A 19435-nucleotide genomic window follows, 5' to 3' on the forward strand; every position below is an offset into this window, starting at 1 on the left:
GCATGAAAACCCTTAAGATAAGAAAACCCTTAATTATAAGGTTAAGGGTACCCTTAGTGAAACATGGGTTGCAAGAAAAAAACCTAAGGGCTTACTTAAGGGAAGTTAAGGCTGTCACTTAAGTATTTCCCTTAATTGCTTAAGTGTTCCCTTAAGGTCCCTTAGTAACCGTTTCACCTTAAAAAATTAAGGGACCAAAATAGCTCCCTTAAGTCATCTTTTACTCTAGCACGATGGCTGATTTCATGTTCATAGAAGAGGAGCAAGTACCTAGGCGCATTTTTAATGATCGAAATAATCCATTGGAGACTATGAATGATGCACAGTTATTGAGAGAATATAGGTTTGATCGTCAGTCAATCCTTCATCTCACCGCAACGCTTGAGCCACCAACACCAAACCCGACGAAGTCGTGCACTCCCACTGCTTCAAGTTTTGATTGCTTTAAGGTTTTTCGCTTGCGGTACTTTTCAGTCTGTCATTTGCGACGTTTTCAGAGTACACAAATCCACTGTCTGCAGAGCTGTCCATCGAGTGGCCTTAGCCCTGTGTCGCCGAATTGAAACATATGTCAAATTTCCTTCCAGAGATGAGCAGGACGTATTAGCAGAACGTTTTTTTGCAGTTGCTGGTTTCCCACGCGTTTGCGGAGTGATAGATGGAACACATGTGCGAATTCAAGCCCCACACCTATATGAAGATCAATTTGTCAAAAAAATAATATTTTGTAAAAAAATAAAAAATATTTTATAGCTGTAGTTGTAAGGTTATTTTTGCGGTCCGTTATGTTTATAGTGCGATATGGAAGAGTAACTATGGCAACCGCAGCTCGCGTTGCCGTGCGCTGCCAGAAACTACAGTGAAACGCTTAATATAAACACTTAGGTAAGGGTGACGGTTAAGACGTTTGTTGCAACTCTCTTAAGGAAATCCCTTGCCTCAGGGATCTTTTCCCCTTCAGGGATACCCTTACTTAAGGGTTTTCATGCAACCGGGCCCTGATTCTCTGCCGCCTGCCTATTCTGATTCCATCTGCCTTGTCATTTGACTATCCTGTGTGTTTGCCGCCTGCCCTGATCTCTAGCCTGAACTCTGACTTTGATTCTACCTTATCTACGTTGTGTTTGAAGCCCGTGATTAAACTCTGCCTGTTTGACTTGCATTCTGTTTTAATAAAGCTGCACATGGATCCTAACGTCACTGACTCCTCGTTACACAGCCATCCATTCTCCAAATTGCTTGGCCTCTGTAGGGTTGCAGAGACGCTGGAGCCTATCACAGCGTCTCTGGCCACAGAAGAGGGACACCCTAGACAGATGGCTAGTCCATCACAGGGCTTTTATTTCTTATTTCTAAAAATATCCTATTCACAAAGGTATTTAAAAAACAGGATTAATTTATCCTGGAACCAAAAGCATCCATGTGATCATGCGATCTAAAAAAAAAAAAAACAGCTTTTTCTAGGCCACTGATGACTGGTGACTTCATATCATACGAGCGTACACCCAGTGTCACTGACATTCTTGGTCAAAAGTGCCATTTAATTTATTTAGGTTTAAAACATGTGAAGTGGTTTATGTTTAAAATGTGTCTAGTTTGACTAGACACGTTTAAGACACTAACTCTTTACACAGTCCTGAAACACTAAGTAAACTTCCCACAGTTAACGTGATTAATTTCTCCAATAAAATGCCAGTCTGGTGGAATGTGTGTCTGTGTGCTATGTTCTGTTGTCATGTTATATGTATATTATCAGAGCAGCCTGAGATTGATCAGGGCTCTGTACTGTAGTGGCCTCTAGTAGACCTGCTTCCATTCACTCAGTCAGGGGTAAGTCACACCCAGAAAACCAATAAAAAAGGGAGACTTCATGTCCTGCCAGGAAGATACCTTGCTTAAAACTGAAGGCCATAAAAGGAGCTTGTTGCAGCCGGTCAAACACACAGTGAAGCCTGATGTTTTGCTTTAATAGTCAGCTGAACCTGATCTAGCAATTATAGTTCAAACTGCAGGAGAAAGAGGGCTGCTCTTCATTTTCTTCTTTGTGAGGGTTTATTGAATGGATTCCACAGTTATTTACAACATTTATTTATAGTTGAGCGAACAGATTGCTTTTGCTCAACTTTTGGCTGCAAAATAACAAAACTCTTCAGATATACTGAAGAGGAAATGGAACTGAATTGTTTTAATTTTTTGAATAAAATATTTTTAAAGGCTATTCCACCCAAAAATGAAAATCTGTCATCATTTACTCACCATCATGTTACTACAAACCTGTATGCATTTCTTTCTTCCGTGGAACAAATAAAAAAAAGATATTTTAAAGAATGTTGGTAACCAAATTGTTTCGGTTCCCATTGACTTCCATTGTATTTTTTGTCCATACAACATAAGTCAGTGGGAACCAATATTTTCTTCTTCAAAATATTGTCTTTTACATTCCACAAAAGAAAGAAAGATTAAAAGTAAATGATTTTGGGGGAATTACGTGGCGTGGCAATGGAGTAAGACGTGCCTAGCTCGGGCTCCCGCCGAATTCCTGTTTTATAAAGTAAATAAGCGACCTGTAACAAAACATTGGGTGGAATCTGTTTGGAATGCGTTTCTAAAACAAGAAAATAGTTGATATGTGGGCCAATGGCGGAAAAACTATGCAAATATAAATACGACGCATCATCTGGTACTAGGCCCAACACTGCCTCGACTTCGAGTTCCACCGTTACCCGATCGCGAACGACCCCACCCTCGCTGGACAGCCCAGAGAAGATGGACTGGACAGCTGGACAGCCCAGAGAAGAAGCCTTGAAATCAGAAATTCTTCGCTCGCTAAAAGCGGACATTTCGGACGTGATTAAATCCGAACTGAAAAGTGCGCTTGCCGATGATTTCAGTTCTCTTAAAAATTAAATACAAGCGGTAAAAACGGAAATAATAAACAATACGGCGGCGATTCACTCCGAGATGGACCAAATGAAGGCTACGATAAAGGAAGTGGAAGGCGGGCTGTCAGCGTGGTCAGACGAAGTGACAACCTTGCAATCTGTGGTAACCGATTTGAAAGCAGAAGTGACTGTGCTGAGAGGAAAATGCGAAGACATGGAGGGAAGGATGAGAAGGTGCAACATTAGGATACTGGGGGTGGCTGAGACGGATGGATCAAGCTCTACTGTGTCGGTTTCGAGGCTGCTGAGAGAATCGCTACAGCTGGAAAAGGATGTACTTGTGGACTGCTCGCACAGAAGTCTTGCACCAAGAGGTCCGGATGGAAAGCCACACGCCATCGTGGCTAAACTTCATTATTACCAAGACTGTGTCGAGGTGTTGAGACGTGCGCGCAGTCGGGCCCCGCTGAGATTTAATGGGGATTCAATCGCCATTTTTCCAGACTACACTGCAAGCGTTGCTAAGGCCAGGGCTGCGTTCACGGAGGTTCGGAAACTGTTGCATAACCGCCAGGGCTTCCGATTTGTTATCCTATTTCCAGCCCGACTACGCATCTCTCATGATGGTAAAGAAAAATAATTCACTGATGCAGATGAAGCGATGAGATACGTCAAGAAGAACATCATACCTACAGAGACTCGAAAGTGACTGTGAGACTGAGTTCTGTGTATACACGTTATTTCAACTTAAAACTTACCCCAACGGAGTAATAATTTTTCAATTTTTTTTTTATATAGCTCTTGCCATGGGGTAGAATTGTGTTACTCAGTCATAAGCAACGGATGTTCTGATTAATCTCAAGGTCAACATTGACAGGACAATATTTATTTAAATGGTTTTGCTGCAGATGTTAATATCACCAGTTAGTGTTGTAAGTGCACTGTTAAAGCTTCCTGTCGTTCTCTAATCTATTTGTCTTTCTTGATAGATAATTTTGGTCACCTTTTAGATTTGAACTTGTGATCCTCGGCCACAACATCTTGAGGGAAGCGTATAATATTGTCATTGTTTTTGCCATTGTCATCAGGCTCTTTTCTTTTTTATTATTATTATTACTACTGTCTTATACAGCAGAGTTTATGTTATAATAGCGTAATGTGTGGTTTGAGTTGCCTTGACACGGAGGGTTTGGCGGGAGCCCGAGCTGTTGTTTCTAAAGAGTTCCCTAACACGAACACTTAATGTGTGGATTTGTTTTGGAGGGGTATTGTGCTCATCTTGTTCTTATGGGTGTTAAAGGGGGAGATTATCATTTTTGTTTAACTACCAGACTTATTCTGACAGCTGTCCATTTTAATTTTCATTTGATGTCATGTTGTGACGTTTATAGGTTTCATATACATAAGTATTTCTCCTTAACATGAGTAACACTAATACTTCCAGAGGGATGAAGGGCTACTCAGTCAACTTCATGAGTTGGAATGTTAAATCACTTAACCACCCAGTGAAACGTAAAAAGGTATTTGCACATTTAAAACAACTTAATGTAGATATCGCATACCTCCAAGAGACCCATCTACGTACAACGGATCATTTTCGACTTAGAGGGTGTTGGACAGAACAGATATATCACTCCAATTTTCATTCGAAAGCTAGAGGAGTAGCCATACTTATTAATAAAAACACACCATTTACTATGACTAGTGTAGAGGCAGACCCATTAGGGCGTTGTTATTGTGGTGGGGCAGCTTTATTCTTTACCAGTCATTTTGGCTAACATTTATGCACCAAACTGGGACAACCCCGTATTCTTTTCAAATCTTTTTTCTCGTTTGCCAAATATGTCATCACACCACCTTATTTTTGGTGGTGACACAAATTGCATACTTTCTCCTGTCTTAGACCGTAGTTCAAAAATACCTCCCTGTCTAAATCAGCGCGTGCGATTAATTTATTTCTTAAATCCTATGGCATAGCTGACATATGGCGGTTTCGCAACCCTACCTCCAGAGAATATTCTTTCTTCTCCTCTGTCCATAAGACCTACTCCCGTATACACTCACCTAAAGGATTATTAGGAACACCATACTAATACTGTGTTTGACCCCCTTTCGCCTTCAGAACTGCCTTAATTCTACGTGGCATTGATTCAACAAGGTGCTGAAAGCATTCTTTAGAAATGTTGGCCCATATTGATAGGATAGCATCTTGCAGTTGATGGAGATTTGTGGGATGCACATCCAGGGCACGAAGCTCCCGTTCCACCACATCCCAAAGATGCTCTATTGGGTTGAGATCTGGTGACTGTGGGGGCCATTTTAGTACAGTGAACTCATTGTCATGTTCAAGAAACCAATTTGAAATGATTCGAGCTTTGTGACATGGTGCATTATCCTGCTGGAAGTAGCCATCAGAGGATGGGTACATGGTGGTCATAAAGGGATGGACATGGTCAGAAACAATGCTCAGGTAGGCCGTGGCATTTAAACGATGCCCAATTGGCACTAATAATTTTAGTTTTTAAAGAAAACATCCCGCACACCATTACACCACCACCACCAGCCTGCACAGTGGTAACTAGGCATGATGGAGCCATGTTTTCATTCTGTTTACGCCAAATTCTGACTCTACCATCTGAATGTCTCAACAGAAATCCAGAAAACCAGGCAACCTTTTTCCAGTCTTCAACCGTCCAATTTTGGTGAGCTTGTGCAAATTGTAGCCTCTTTTTCCTATTTGTAGTGGAGATGAGTGGTACCCGGTGGGGTCTTCTGCTGTTGTAGCCCATCCGCCTCAAGGTTGTGCGTGTTGTGGCTTCACAAATGCTTTGCTGCATACCTCGGTTGTAACGAGTGGTTATTTCAGTCAAAGTTGCTCTTCTATCAGCTTGAATCAGTCGGCCCATTCTCCTCTGACCTCTAGCATCAACAAGGCATTTTCACCCACAGGACTGCCACATACTGGATGTTTTTCCCTTTTCACACCATTCTTTGTAAACCCTAGAAATGGTTGTGCGTGAAAATCCCAGTAACTGAGCAGATTGTGAAATACTCAGACCGGCCCGTCTGGCACCAACAACCATGCCACGCTCAAAATTGCTTAAATCACCTTTCTTTCCCATTCTCACATTCAGTTTGGAGTTCAGGAGATTGTCTTGACCAGGACCACACCCCTAAATGCATTGAAGCAACTGCCATCTGATTGGATGATTAGATAATTGCATTAATGAGAAATTGAACAGGTGTTCCTAATAATCCTTTAGGTGAGTGTAGATAATTTCTTCCTGGATAAAAGACTCCTTCCCCTCGTTACCAAGTGTGATTACGGAACTATAGTAATCTCAGATCATGGTCCTCTAATTATGAAAATGTGTATCCCTAATATACAGTCCAGTTACCGCCCTTGGAGACTCAACTCTCTGCTCCTTTCGGGAGAAGCTTTTACTAAATTCATCTCTTCTGAGATTACATTATTTCTTGAAATCAATCAAACGCCCGGGATGTCTTTTTTAACTATATGGGAGTTGCTAAAAGCATACTTACGGGCCAGATAATCTCTTATTGTGCAAATAAAAATAAAAACAATTCTGCACGCCTTAAAGAACTGATGGACGAAATGCTGAAGCTAGACAGGCTAAATAGTCATATGCCCTCTGCAGAAATAATGAAAAAGCGTATTTTACTGCAGACCGAGTTTGATCTTCTGTCAACGCGCCAGGCTGAGTATCTCATCTCTAAGTCTCGGCATGTGTGTTATGAACACGGAGAAAAGGCTGGACGAATACTTGCTCATCAGCTGAGGCAAAGGACTACCAATCAGACCATTCCTGAAATCAATGATGAGCTGGGCTCAAAAAATACTGATAGCTTAAAAATGAATTCCTGTTTCCAAAATTTCTATCAGTCACTGTATAGCTCTGATGTATATGAGGAGGACTCCTCGCTGGAGGTTTTTTTTTTTAAATGTACAGGTCTCCTCCATAGAACCAGAGTTGACTGCTCAATTAGAGGAGGACCTTACGGTTGAAGAGATAACATCAGCAATTAGATCTATGCAAAGTGGCAAATCACCAGGGCCAGATGGTTTCCCAACAGATTTCTTTAAAAAATTCTCAGATCAGCTCTCTCCTTTATTGTTATCAGTCTTTGAAGAATCACTTTCAGTGAAATCCCTTCCATCAACCATGCGTCAGGCAGTTATTTCTTTAATCCTCAAATCAGATAAGAACCCTCTTGAATGCAGCTCATTCCGTCCGATCTCCCTTCTTATCACAGATGCCAAAGTTCTGGCTAAGGTCCTTGCCCGTCGTTTGGAAGGGGTTCTACCCACTGTTATATCCCCTGACCAAACAGGTTTTATTAAGAACCATTACTCTTTTTCTAACATTAGACGTCTTTTGAATATTCTTTACGGACCTTCCCCACCCGGTACACTAGAGGTAGTGCTTTCACTGGATGCTGAAAAGGCGTTTGACCGGGTGGAGTGGGGCTATATTTTCGACACACTACAGAGGTTTGGATTTGGCCACAAGTTTATATCTTGGATCAAACTTTTATATACATCTCCATTGGCTGCTGTACGCACTAACAATAATATATCCGCTTACTTTGAGCTTCAATGCGGCACGAGACAGTTGTCCTTTGTCCCCACTTTTATTTGCAGTTGCAATGGAACCACTTGCTCTAGCTTTGAGACAAAGAGCTGACATTAAGGGTATTCAGCGGGCAGGATTGGAACATAAGGTCTCGCTGTATGCGGATAATATGTTATTATACTTGTCTCATCCCCTCTCAAGTCTCCCCAAACTGTTGAATCTACTTACAGAATTTGGCAAAATATCTGGCTACAAAGTCAATATTCAGAAGAGTGAATTAATGCCTGTTGGTGATGGGGTCAGTCTATCATCTTTAGGTTCAGTTCCCTTTAAAATTAGCCCTAAGAAATTCAAGTACCTTGGAGTTTGGGTTACACACAACTATAAATATTTATATGTGGCCAATTATCAGCCTCTCTTATCCAATTTGAAGCAAGAGCTTGAACGCTGGGACCACCTGCTTCTGTCATTGGGTGAAAGAATTAATACGGTAAAGATAAATGTTCTGCCCAAGTTTTTGTATATTTTTCAGTGTCTTCCGTTTTTTTTTAACAAAATCTTTCTTCTTCAAACTAAATAATCAGATATCGGCCTTTATTTGGAACAAAAAAACACCAAGGATAAAAAGAAGTATACAAGGGCTCGTGCAAAGGGAGGGATGGCACTCCCAAACTTTATGTATTACTATTAGGCAGCCAACATAAGAGCATTGTTATACTGGATAAATAATGACACCTCTGCCCCTGTATGGTTAATTCTGGAGGGGGCTTCAGTTGGGCCCACCTCACTGGCAGCCTTATTGTGTTCTAGACTACCATTTGCACAGTCCATCTCTAGCTTGACTTCTAATCCGTTTGTTATACATTCAATTAAAATATGGAATCAGATTAGACGGTCCTTTTCCCTTAAAGATCTATTGCAAGCTGCACCAATCATAAAAAATTACATGTTTGCCCCATCAATGATGGACAAAGCTTTTGATGCCTGGGCTAGAAAGGGTGTGATCTCACTGTCTGATCTTTATATGGATGGAAACTTCGCCTCCTTTGAACAGCTGGTACAGAAATATGACATACCAAAGCGCAGTCCTATAGGTACTTGCAGCTCCGGAATTTTGTAGCATTGAATTCGAACGATTTTCCATCGTGCCCTCCCATTTCATTAATAGACTCAATCTTTAAATGTAAATCAGTCAAAAAACAGACTATAAGTAAGATTTACGAACTACTCAACATGTATGATTCAACACCCTTAGACCTACTTAAAAATAAATGGGAGACAGATTTAAACGAACCAATCTCAGAGGAAATTTGGCACAAAATAATACAAGGAATTTTTTCATCATCTATATGCCTTAGACATGCTGTAATACAATTCAAAATAGATCGTCTGCACTGGTCTAAGGTCAGACTTTCTAAGATTAGGGCTGACATAGATCCCATATGCGATCGATGTAGGCAGGCTCCCGCCACTTTGCTGCACATGTTCTGGACATGTCCAAGGCTTTACATGTTCTGGATTAATTTTTTTGAGACCTTTTCTGGGATATTTGGAGAGGTAGTAGAACCATCCCCATTTCTTGCATTGTTTGGTGTGGCCCCTGAAAACACTCTTCTCAACACAAGATAAATCAACATGTTGGCCTTTGGCTCTCTTTTGGCTAGGAAACTGATATTGTTTAAATGAAATGTATTGCCAAGTGTGCAAACACACTTGGCAATAAAGCTCTTTCTGATTCTGATTCTGATTCTGAAAGGACCCTATTCCACCGACACATAATCACTGGATAAGAGAAGTCATGGGTCATCTTAAGTTGGAGAAAATCAGACATACAATCAGAGGGTCTGTTGGGACATTCTATAATATCTGGCAGCCTTTTTTAACTTTCATGGAGGAAATGGAAGCACACAATATAGCAATGTAAAAGAAAGGGAACCTGTATTATATCTTTACTTCATGTATTTTATTTTTTCTTTATGGACGATTGATTATATATATATAGTCTTTAGGTCTGGTGTTTGGGGAAGGGGGGTTAGTTACTTGTGTTTTTCTAGTCTGTATAATGTGAAAACAAATAAAAAAAAAACCTTGAACCAAAAAAAAAGTAAATGATTTTAATTTCTGGGTGGATTATCCCTTTAAGTACAGAGGAAACCTCAGGTGTTGTGGGTAGTTGCCAGAGCATGGTGGCTATGCATTGTGAATGCTAAGGTTCTCTGATTGGGTTTTAGCACTGTTTTGTGGTTGCTTAGGCATCATGGCTTAATCAGTGGTTTGCAGTGATTTTAGAACAGCTAAGGGGCATTGTTAGGCACGAGGTGGAGTGGGATTAAGTGTTCTAAAACAGTTATTACATACATTTAAAAAACAGAGATTTTTTAAAGTTGAAAATAAAGCAAAGATTACAAGAGTACATTTTTACAAGAAAATAGTGTTTCAGTCTTTACACTTCAAAATATTATGTTTAATTCCATGTGTTACTTGATTAGTTTCTTTGTAATTATTTGTGAAATTTACTAGCAGTGTCTGATTTTTATTTATTTATTTTTTTAAGTAAATCTAGCAAGGGTTTTTAAAATAAAACACAATGCAACAGTAATACTAATGTAATGAGTTCACAGCTGTGTTTTGTTTTTTTATTTTCTGTAGAAATGCACCATGACATAATGCTTTTGTCAGTGGTTGCCAAGTTGTTCTGAAGTTGTTATGGTGTTCAGAGGGGTTATTTAGTCCATAATGCAGTTGTTAGAGTGTATTGGGTGCTTGCTAGGTGGTTTCTACTTGACCCAGGTCAAATTAGATCATCCCCAACGCCCAAGTCTCTTTGATATTTGGGTCCCTACATATGGCTGTTCATATTCAGTTTAAGCCTATTCATCTGTTTTTCATCCATTTTATCATCAGAAGAAATACCTCTCCACATTAAAACATGACTTGAGGTATTATTCAAGATAAACATATGGGACGAGTTAAGAGCTTTAGTTTAGTAATGAGGCTTATGGGTCTGTACAAATACCTAATCCCAGGAATGAGAAATAATATATAACACTATTACTAATAAACAAAATAAATGACAAAATCTAAGCAGGTACCTTGTACTTCATCTGAAAATTTTGTACAAGCTTGAGGTCCACAAACATACGGATGGTTGCTTGGGTCGTCTCCGCATCTGTCAGGTCAAAATCACTGAAGCTAAATTCCAGCAGTCTGAGAGATTGAGCAGACGGAATCGTAGCCACCTGTGAAGTTAATACAGGCAGATATTTAAATTACACATTTTTTTTCTCACAAACAATCAGTTGCTGTTTTAATCTGTAAACATACACACACACATCTGGACAATCACACTACTTCACTCACTCAACAGACAACCAAACTAAAAGGAAAGAGATCACTGACTGTCAGGCATAAATAATTGGCATAGTTTGCAGTGCACATGATAAGCATTTAGCTGTGCTGCACTTGATTTGTCTTCTCTTGCTGAAAACGGTTCATCGGATAATGCAGAGCACATACATAATGTCTCTCTTCCTCTCTCCTGTTGTTTTTATGCTTAAGTAAGGAAACAGAAAACACAATCACCTGCAGAGATAACATAATTTTCATATAGATTCATCTGTTTATTATTAACTACAATTTAGGTATTAGTGGTTAATGTCCTATTCCATCATACACAAAATTAAGCATATGTTCAGGTGTTTTTACATGCCTTATGAATTACGCAGACAGTGGTAAATCTGCATGCTGACCTTTGCTTCATAAGAGTAATTGCTGTAATTAACAAACAAATGACTCTCAATTGAAGCAGAAATTTTGCCTCTGTCCATGTCTTAATTCCCTGATTACTCTCACAGGCCTAATCAGAGCAGGTTTTCCATATCGACAGCTGAAAGTTCTGTATCCAAGCAACCTGTGTACTCTCTGGGAAATTCCCTGAGGGTATCCGAAGAAAGGAATTCCTGTTTTCTTTACAAACGCTGTGTAGAATAAGACTCAACCAAAGTAATAAGCTACGAAAGACAGCAATTTTAGCATAGATACAAGGTTTTCGTAAACAACACAAAGCATTTTTAAAAGTGATATTATACAAGACACAAACATTAAAAAATAAAGCCATTGAGTTTTGATAGGCACGGCCATTACAAACTATACTTTGAAACTGCAGCTTGCCAAGCTACAAGATATTACTCTGTTATGTACAAGATATATGCAGTGTTGGGGAAAGTTACTTTTAAAAGTAATGCATTACAATATTGCGTTACTCCCTAAAAAAGTAACTAATTACGTTACTTAGCTACTTTTTATGGAAAGTAATGCGTTACGTTACTTTTGCGTTACTTTTTAAATATGAGCAGGGCTTGATTGTTTTTAATACAAGAAATTACATTAATACAAATGTAAAAGCCCTGTATCTTGTGAAGGAAAAGTAAATTCACGTCTGTAAAGTAAAACTCAGGATAAGAAGGTATAACACTCTTCAGCAATAAAAAAGCAATGAAGCACAATTGTTAGTTTATCTAAAGTCATTTTTGCTTATTAGTATGGTTGAACTGGATCATCAAAGGTCAGCAGCAAAGACATTGGTTAATAAAATGGGATTAGATACATTTGTGTTGTTTAACATATTTAATTATTGCAGTTTACGTCATATTCTGAGTTTGCATTTCACTGTTTTAATTCATTTTGATGAATACTAAATCTGTTTTTTGTGAGTGGGATGAATTAATTCACATTTAGTCTAAGACTACAGTAACAGCATGTTCACACAGCGCACTGTCAGTCAATGAATGGGGAAAAAGTAACTCAGATATTTTCTTGTAAATTAAAAAGTAATGTGTTACTTTACTAGTTACTTGAAAAAAGTAATATTATTACGTAACTCGCGTTACTTGAAATGCGTTACCCCCAACACTGGATATATGTTATATCTTAAATAGTGCTGTCAAACAATTAATCGCATCCAAAATAAAAGTTTTTATTTACATTATATATCTGTGTGTATTGTGTATATTTATTATGTATACAGTATATAAATACACACATACAGTATATATTTAGAAAATATTTACATGTGTATATTAATATAATTTATATTTTATAAAACATATGTTTAATATATAAACATAACATTTTTCTTAAATATATACATGCATGGGTGTGTATTTATATACATAATAAATATGCACAGTAAACACACATATACTATGTAAACAATTTTTTTTATTTTGGATGCGATTAATTGTTTGACAGCACTAATCTTAAATGAACTAAACTTTCCAACATCTAAAAGAAATGTTCACGAAAGCACACTGATTCTCAGGCTTGCTGGGCAGTAAAGCTGTTTGCCAATTTCTGCTATTGAAAATTTAGTTAACTTATTAGGGTTTCTAATTCTAAGCTACTTCCCAGCATTTTGCACTTTGAAATACCTATAACACTTTTAGCCACCTTACATTCACAAAATAAAGAGTCTCAAAGTTTTTATTGTTTTTATAAACCTATATGATAAAAATATTGAAATTTTTACTGTGCCAACTGCCAGAAGACACATTCCTTTACTTTATGTTAATAATAACAGTTTTTCCGGTAGGTGCTGCACGGTATTATACACAGTAGCAAAGTGAACAGGTGTCTTACCGTCATATCTGTTGCTAATTTGTGTATTTTACCACTGTTGGAATGCCATATTGACTTGAAGGTGTATTGTTATATTTTTACATTAGTAAAACTTTTACTACATAATCAAGATTTTAAGGACACAAATAGTCATTAAAGCATTAGTTTGCTCATCAAATTCAATAAGTGCCATCCTTCCCCCAAGAAAAAATAATCCAGAGAGAATGTTAATATACAACAATTTGCTATGTGTATATCAGCTTTTTAACAATGGCTTTAAACATGTCTCATCCAATCAGATTTCAGATTTGAAATATCTTTTTCAGAAATTGATATTTATTACCACATCGTGGTTTGAATGACACATTCAAGTAGATGGCACATTTCGATATGATATGATGAGAAATTGTAATTTACCGCAGTTACCTGGAGCGCCCGCGTTTCTTCCTCTGCAGCCGAGGCATGATAAGAGAGGACCTGCATTCACAGACAGACACATTATATTAATGGGTTTGCAAAGTTTCTGTTCTGAATGGCATAATATGTTTAGCTTAAAAAAAGTTTATTGCAAAGAATGCACACTTTAAGTATGCATTTGGGACTACATTTGCCAGAACATCTTATATACAACCAGAACCTGATTTGATTTGATCAAACAGACATAAAAAAGACAAGGAAGAAAAAACATTCAAAATAACCCTTTTTCCGAGAAAATACTGGATGCAGAATAAATGACAATGTTGCATAGTGTTTAACTGTGTACTTTTTTTCAATTTCGAACACAGCTACCCTTGTCTTTTTTAAATTTTAATAATGCTGGGTGATGGATGTGAAGTGCGGATCATGACAAAGGAGAACGCCTGATGTGGAGTGCAGCCATTGTGTCAGCTGCAGGAGACAGCATGCCACCAGCGTTTCTGACTGTGACAGCTCCAGAATGGTGGGATGAAAGAAAACAGAGGAGTGGGAGGATATCAGCCGTGAGGACAAGACTATGTGTAGCAGCAGATTAAAGGGGGTAAAAAATCTTTTAAAATATTAGTTTAAAATACTATAAAAACTCAGAATGTCTTCTTCAGTCCAAAAAGACCATTTATTAAAAATAAACTCAAAAACTGCCCTATTTCCAGAGATATTTTGATGTCACAATCTTGAATATATTAATACCACCCACAAAGTAAGGACATCTCTTGATGCCCAACCAGTCATAATGAACTAATAATGAGGCTGGGTGGAAACAATGTCCCCGATTATTTCAGTCCAATCCGATTTTCGCACAAGGGGAAAAATAAAATAAAACAGAGATTTGACAGAGTATGCTGATGTCATAATTTATTTTACTATAACATTTTTTTTTATTTGTGTGATTTCATACATTTACTCACCTCAAGTGTGACCTCTTGCTTAGCCATTGCTCTTTCCACTGCTTCGTACATCTGTGTGTTCTGGATTCCCAGCCCGCAAAAGATAGCAAAGGCTTCTAGAAACTGCTCATCGTTCCTATTAAAGGCTTTTACCTCCCCTGAAGCTTCATCCATCTTATTGACCAACTGGCAGACACCTGCATTCAGAGGCCATAAAAAATGATATATAAAAAAATGATAAAGCACAATAATGTGGACACATTATTAAAATGATTTCATTATGTGAATATTTTGCCCAAACAATAAAAATAAAATAATAAAATTACATTCCTGTCACTTTACTTTTCATTCAATTCTCCATTTACGGATAACAATTTAGTATAGCGATTAATTCTCACTATTAACTAATTGCTTATTAGCATGCCTATTATTAAAATACTGTACCGCTTATTAGTACTTATAAAACACATATTCTACATCCCTAATCCTACCCAATTACTAAACTTAACAACTTCCTAACTATTAATTTCTTGAGGCAAAAGTAGTAGTCAATGGTTTGTTAATAGCAAGAATTAGACATTAAAATAAAAAAAGTGTGACTTTATCACATGGGAAAAAAAGGGTCCAGGAGCTTCTTTATAAATTCACCTCTCATGTTCCATGAAAGAAATCAATAAATTCATATGGGTTTGGGATAAATGAGGGTGAATAGGTTTGAGATCATGGTTTATCAACTTGGTCTATCAGCTAAGTCTCAACTTAATTTGTATTCAATTTAATTTATATTAACTATTGTATGTGTAGAGGCTGATAAAAAAAGGACAAAGTAATCAATTAAAAAACAGAAAGCCTTGATTTATTTTCAACATGAATGGCTCAGGGAGCATACAATAGAACATATAAACCCTTCAAACCCTAAAGAAAATGACCGCCTAAATTATTCTAATCAATTCAGACTTTCATTATAAGGTTTATCCTGATCTGTGCACTTGTATTTGAACAGCACTCCAATGAGGACCTTTGTTTAGCAACTTAATGATGTCAGTTTAAAATGCATGAGAAATGATAAAATAGGAGATTTTATTTGAAATTGACTATTATAAGCTATATTTTATGCATTCTGAATAAAATTTGAGCGGTGTCTTGGGTGTTTGTTACAGGTTTATTCTGATCCCTAGAATTGGTTTGGATCCCTTCTTTTGTGTATGTCTATGAATTTGTTTTCATTTGTTTTATTTTATTTTTTCTTTTCTATTAGTTATAAATCTTAAATGTAACCACTATAGTATCACACCTCTCCACAAAAAGCCACATAATTTGAGGTATTATTTATTGGTGTGGGATGACGAGTTGAGTGCTAAAGTTTAGGATTAAGGGTTTTTTTCATACGAGCAATTGTAATATATTTGTCTTAGCAAGCACCGTTAATGATCACTTTTTAAAATGTTAAAACTTATCCATAAAATATTTTTAGCAACAATTATGACTGATAGCTCAGATTGTGGAAAATTCAATATAGAAAACACACACATACCTATCACTTTGTCTTTCTTCCCATTCCTTATTGGTGTGCACAGTAGACTTTTGATTTGAAAGTTTGAGGGTTGTAGATTTTCACTCTTTTAAAAAGAAATAAAATAAATAAATAAATGCAATGAAGAAATGGTCAAATAAATTCAGTTTAAAGCAGCTTTGGGAAAAGGGGCAGTTCATGACGCAAAATGGGGGAGGTGAATATCTGAATGAATAAGAGCTCTGTGAAATCCCAGAAACATCGGGATCCCAGAGCGGGATGACCCTAAGTCAATTGACTTTCCTGTCCAGCTTTCCCCTTAGTACTTACTGTCCATGGAAAACGCTGGTCTTTGGTGATATCTGCAATGTTCAGTGGCTCCATGGCGTTCTTGACATACTGGGCATACATATAGTTAATCTTATTGGCATCACATTCTCTGTAAAAGACAGGGAAAAAAGTTTAAGCACTCCTGCTGATAACTTTACAACACTAATACTACACAACTTTACAATTAAATAGAACCCATTTTAAAGGAATAGTTCACCCAAAATAACATTTCTTTCTTAGTTTACTTATTCTAATGAAAATAATTCTTATAAATACCCAAGAATGATAAGGTTCCCAGCAGGCATTCCAATCGGGCTATTGTCAAAATGACTCAAATACTTAAGCTACATGCTTTCTTAAGCTTGGCACACTAGTCAATAACTCATAAAGCAAAATGCACTTAGATTAAATTTTTCAAAAACCACAATATGTTTTTAATGAGAACAAAACAATAAAAGCACTTGACTTAAAAATTCAAAAGAAATATATGAAAATTGGCATGCAAGTATAAAGCTAATGTGGTGGGAAAAAAAATAAAAACACTGGGGGGAAAAAGTCAAGGCTATGTTTTAGAAATATCCTGTTCTATTTGTCATATTACCACAATCCATTCTCAAGTAGCTGTAGCTATATACATTTATGTTATGTCAATGCAATGCACAGATGAATGTGAGTTTGCATACACAACTGACACCTCGGCCTGTTGCAAGAAGCCGGTTTCGATTTTTACCCAGGTACGTTTGCGTTTAGTTTGAGCAAACTCTTTGGAGTTTTTGGGCTCAAGAAGGTGGGTGTGTTTCATTGCCATGGTAACTTGCGTTACACAGCTACCCTGATCTGGAAGTTTTTAGAATTGTGTAGAAAAACAGTATGTCCAGCTGTAGACAGGCTCTAAAAGCTGCCAGGACCGAACATATCCGCAAACTCATAGATAGACCCGTCCGATTGCTACCACTTTGTTTATTTAAATGAGGAGTCATCTCAGTTATCACCAGTAAAGTATGGAAGCCCTAGGTCTGTCCTAGGTCCTCTGCTATTTTCAATATACATGTTGCCTAGGGGCATGCAGGGCACGCACTGTGAAAGGCCCCGTGATAATCTCCCCTTGCTGGGTTGCATCAAAAGATGATAATCTTGTATCGACGATAGCCAGAGATATTGTCAAAAACATCAATTGTTGACAATATTAAGATATTTGGCATTTCCAATTAATATAGGCCTGTTACATTTTATTAGGCCTATTATTATTATTATTATTATGAAGTTACTTCTATTATTAAATTAAATTTATAATTAATTTGCCCCGCAATAATTACCAAATTACGGACTTGCTGCGAGGATAACAAAAGATTATATATATAGATATATATTTACTCCTCAATTAAAATGTAAAAAAAAAAAAAAGATATTTTAAAACGTGTATTACACAATGAATTATAGGCCTAGGATTAAAATATGAACACTTCACTCATCAATAAAAATCAATGAAATAAAAAGCTTTAATTTCAAGCAGCGACTTTTAAAAACAACCTGTTTAACACAAAATATGTTTCTTCTTTTTTTTTTTACTGTGTAATATTAGAAATATTAAGGGAATAAATTAAAACTATACTGTTAGCTATACTGTTATCAGCATATGTTTAAGTAGATCCGTCTCTCGTCGCCTCTGAGAGAATATGCGGCGTCAGATGCCGAAAGCTCATCATTACTCCGTCATTCTGTTTTTACTTTCACTTTCTGCATAGTGAATTGACTGAAATTAAGACGTTCACTGGCATAACTCTTGCGCAAAGTTTGCACGTTGCTTGTGTGTGATATCCACTGGCTCGCCTTCGTGGTTTAAAACAGAAATATTTCCAACATTGCGACGTAACCAATTACCCCCCCTACCGAACGTACTGAACCGTGACACCACTGTGTTGTATTGAACCGAACCATGAATTTTGTGAACCGTTACACCCCTAATGTTGCCCCTTGGTAATATTATTAGAAAATATGGGATTAGTTTCCATTGTTATGCTGATGATACTCAACTAGGCTATATATCTCAACAAGACCAGATGAAACTTCAAAATTACTTCAAAGTATGTTAAAAAAAATTAATATTGGTTGACCAAAAGTTTTATCCTATTAAATTCGGATAACACAGAGTTATTACTTATTGGACCAAAAAAAACAGTAAACAGAATTTTGCAATTTGCAACTAGACAGATGTAGTGTTACTTCCTCTACAGTCAAAAATCTGGGTGTTATATTAGACAGCAACTATTTCCAATGTTACAAAAACAGCATTCTTCCATCTTAGAAACATTGCCAAGAAACGTGTTACCTTTTTCTGATACAGAAAAGCTAGTTCATGCATTCATGACCTCTAGACTGGACTATTGTAATGCACTGCTAGGTGGTTGTCCTGCATCTTCAATAAACAAGCTACAGATAGAACAAAATGCAACGGCTAGAGTCCTTACCAGGTCAAGAAAATATGATCATATTACCCCAATTTTACAGTCTCTGCACTGGCTACCTATTAAGTTCTGTATCAGTTACAAAATATTACCACTTACCTATCAGATCCTTAATGGTTTAGCTCCTGAGTACCTAACTAGTCTTCCATCATGCTACAATCCATCACGCTCCCTCGTGAGGTCGCAAAACTCTGGACTTTTGGTAGTACCTAGGATAGCAAAGTCCACTAAAGGAGGTAGAGCAGATCCTGCTCAAGTCGCCAAGTATTGTTAGTGCTGTCACTGTCTTAGCGTAGCTACTCTACAGAGCCTTCTCGTTAGCTATTGTTACCTAGTCCTAGCCTTAGTCTAGTTTTGCCTTGCCTTGTCTCTGATCCTTTGATTCTCACCTGTGTATATTGGTTTAACCGTTTGCCTGACCCTGTGTTGGATACTGTTTGCCCCAGCTTGGACTATTGCTCGTGTACCTGGATTATCTCTCTTCGTTTGCCCTCTGGATTTTGTTCGCCGATCGAAGACCCACGCTTGTCCTAGGAATAGTCTGTCTTGCCTCATCTATGACTGTTTGCTGTGTTTCGACCAATGCTCGTCTCTGACCATGTCTATGAATAAAGCCCTGCAGATGAATCTGCACGTCTCATGTTCTGATCATTCCGTAACAACTACATAA

General features: G+C 37.5%; 1 protein-coding gene across 4 annotated transcripts in view; it reads right to left on the reverse strand.

Annotated features, from left to right (window-relative positions):
* LOC306875642 (cGMP-specific 3',5'-cyclic phosphodiesterase-like) overlaps nucleotides 1-19435 on the reverse strand; it is a 56718-nt gene that overhangs the window by 17027 nt on the left and 20256 nt on the right. For 2 of the 4 annotated variants that reach the window (XM_079426327.1, XM_079426329.1), the window contains exons 8-12: nucleotides 16301-16409; nucleotides 15992-16076; nucleotides 14479-14654; nucleotides 13511-13570; nucleotides 10570-10716 (exon numbers count right to left, since the gene is read on the reverse strand). In XM_079426327.1, coding sequence (XP_079282453.1) covers nucleotides 10570-10716; nucleotides 13511-13570; nucleotides 14479-14654; nucleotides 15992-16076; nucleotides 16301-16409 — 577 coding nt within the window. The remainder of the gene's footprint in view (nucleotides 1-10569; nucleotides 10717-13510; nucleotides 13571-14478; nucleotides 14655-15991; nucleotides 16077-16300; nucleotides 16410-19435) is intronic. The other 2 variants (XM_079426328.1, XM_079426330.1) reach the window with 1 other exon arrangement.

Source organism: Barbus barbus (genome assembly GCF_936440315.1).
Source record: "Barbus barbus genome assembly, chromosome: 1".
NCBI lineage: Eukaryota > Metazoa > Chordata > Actinopteri > Cypriniformes > Cyprinidae > Barbus > Barbus barbus.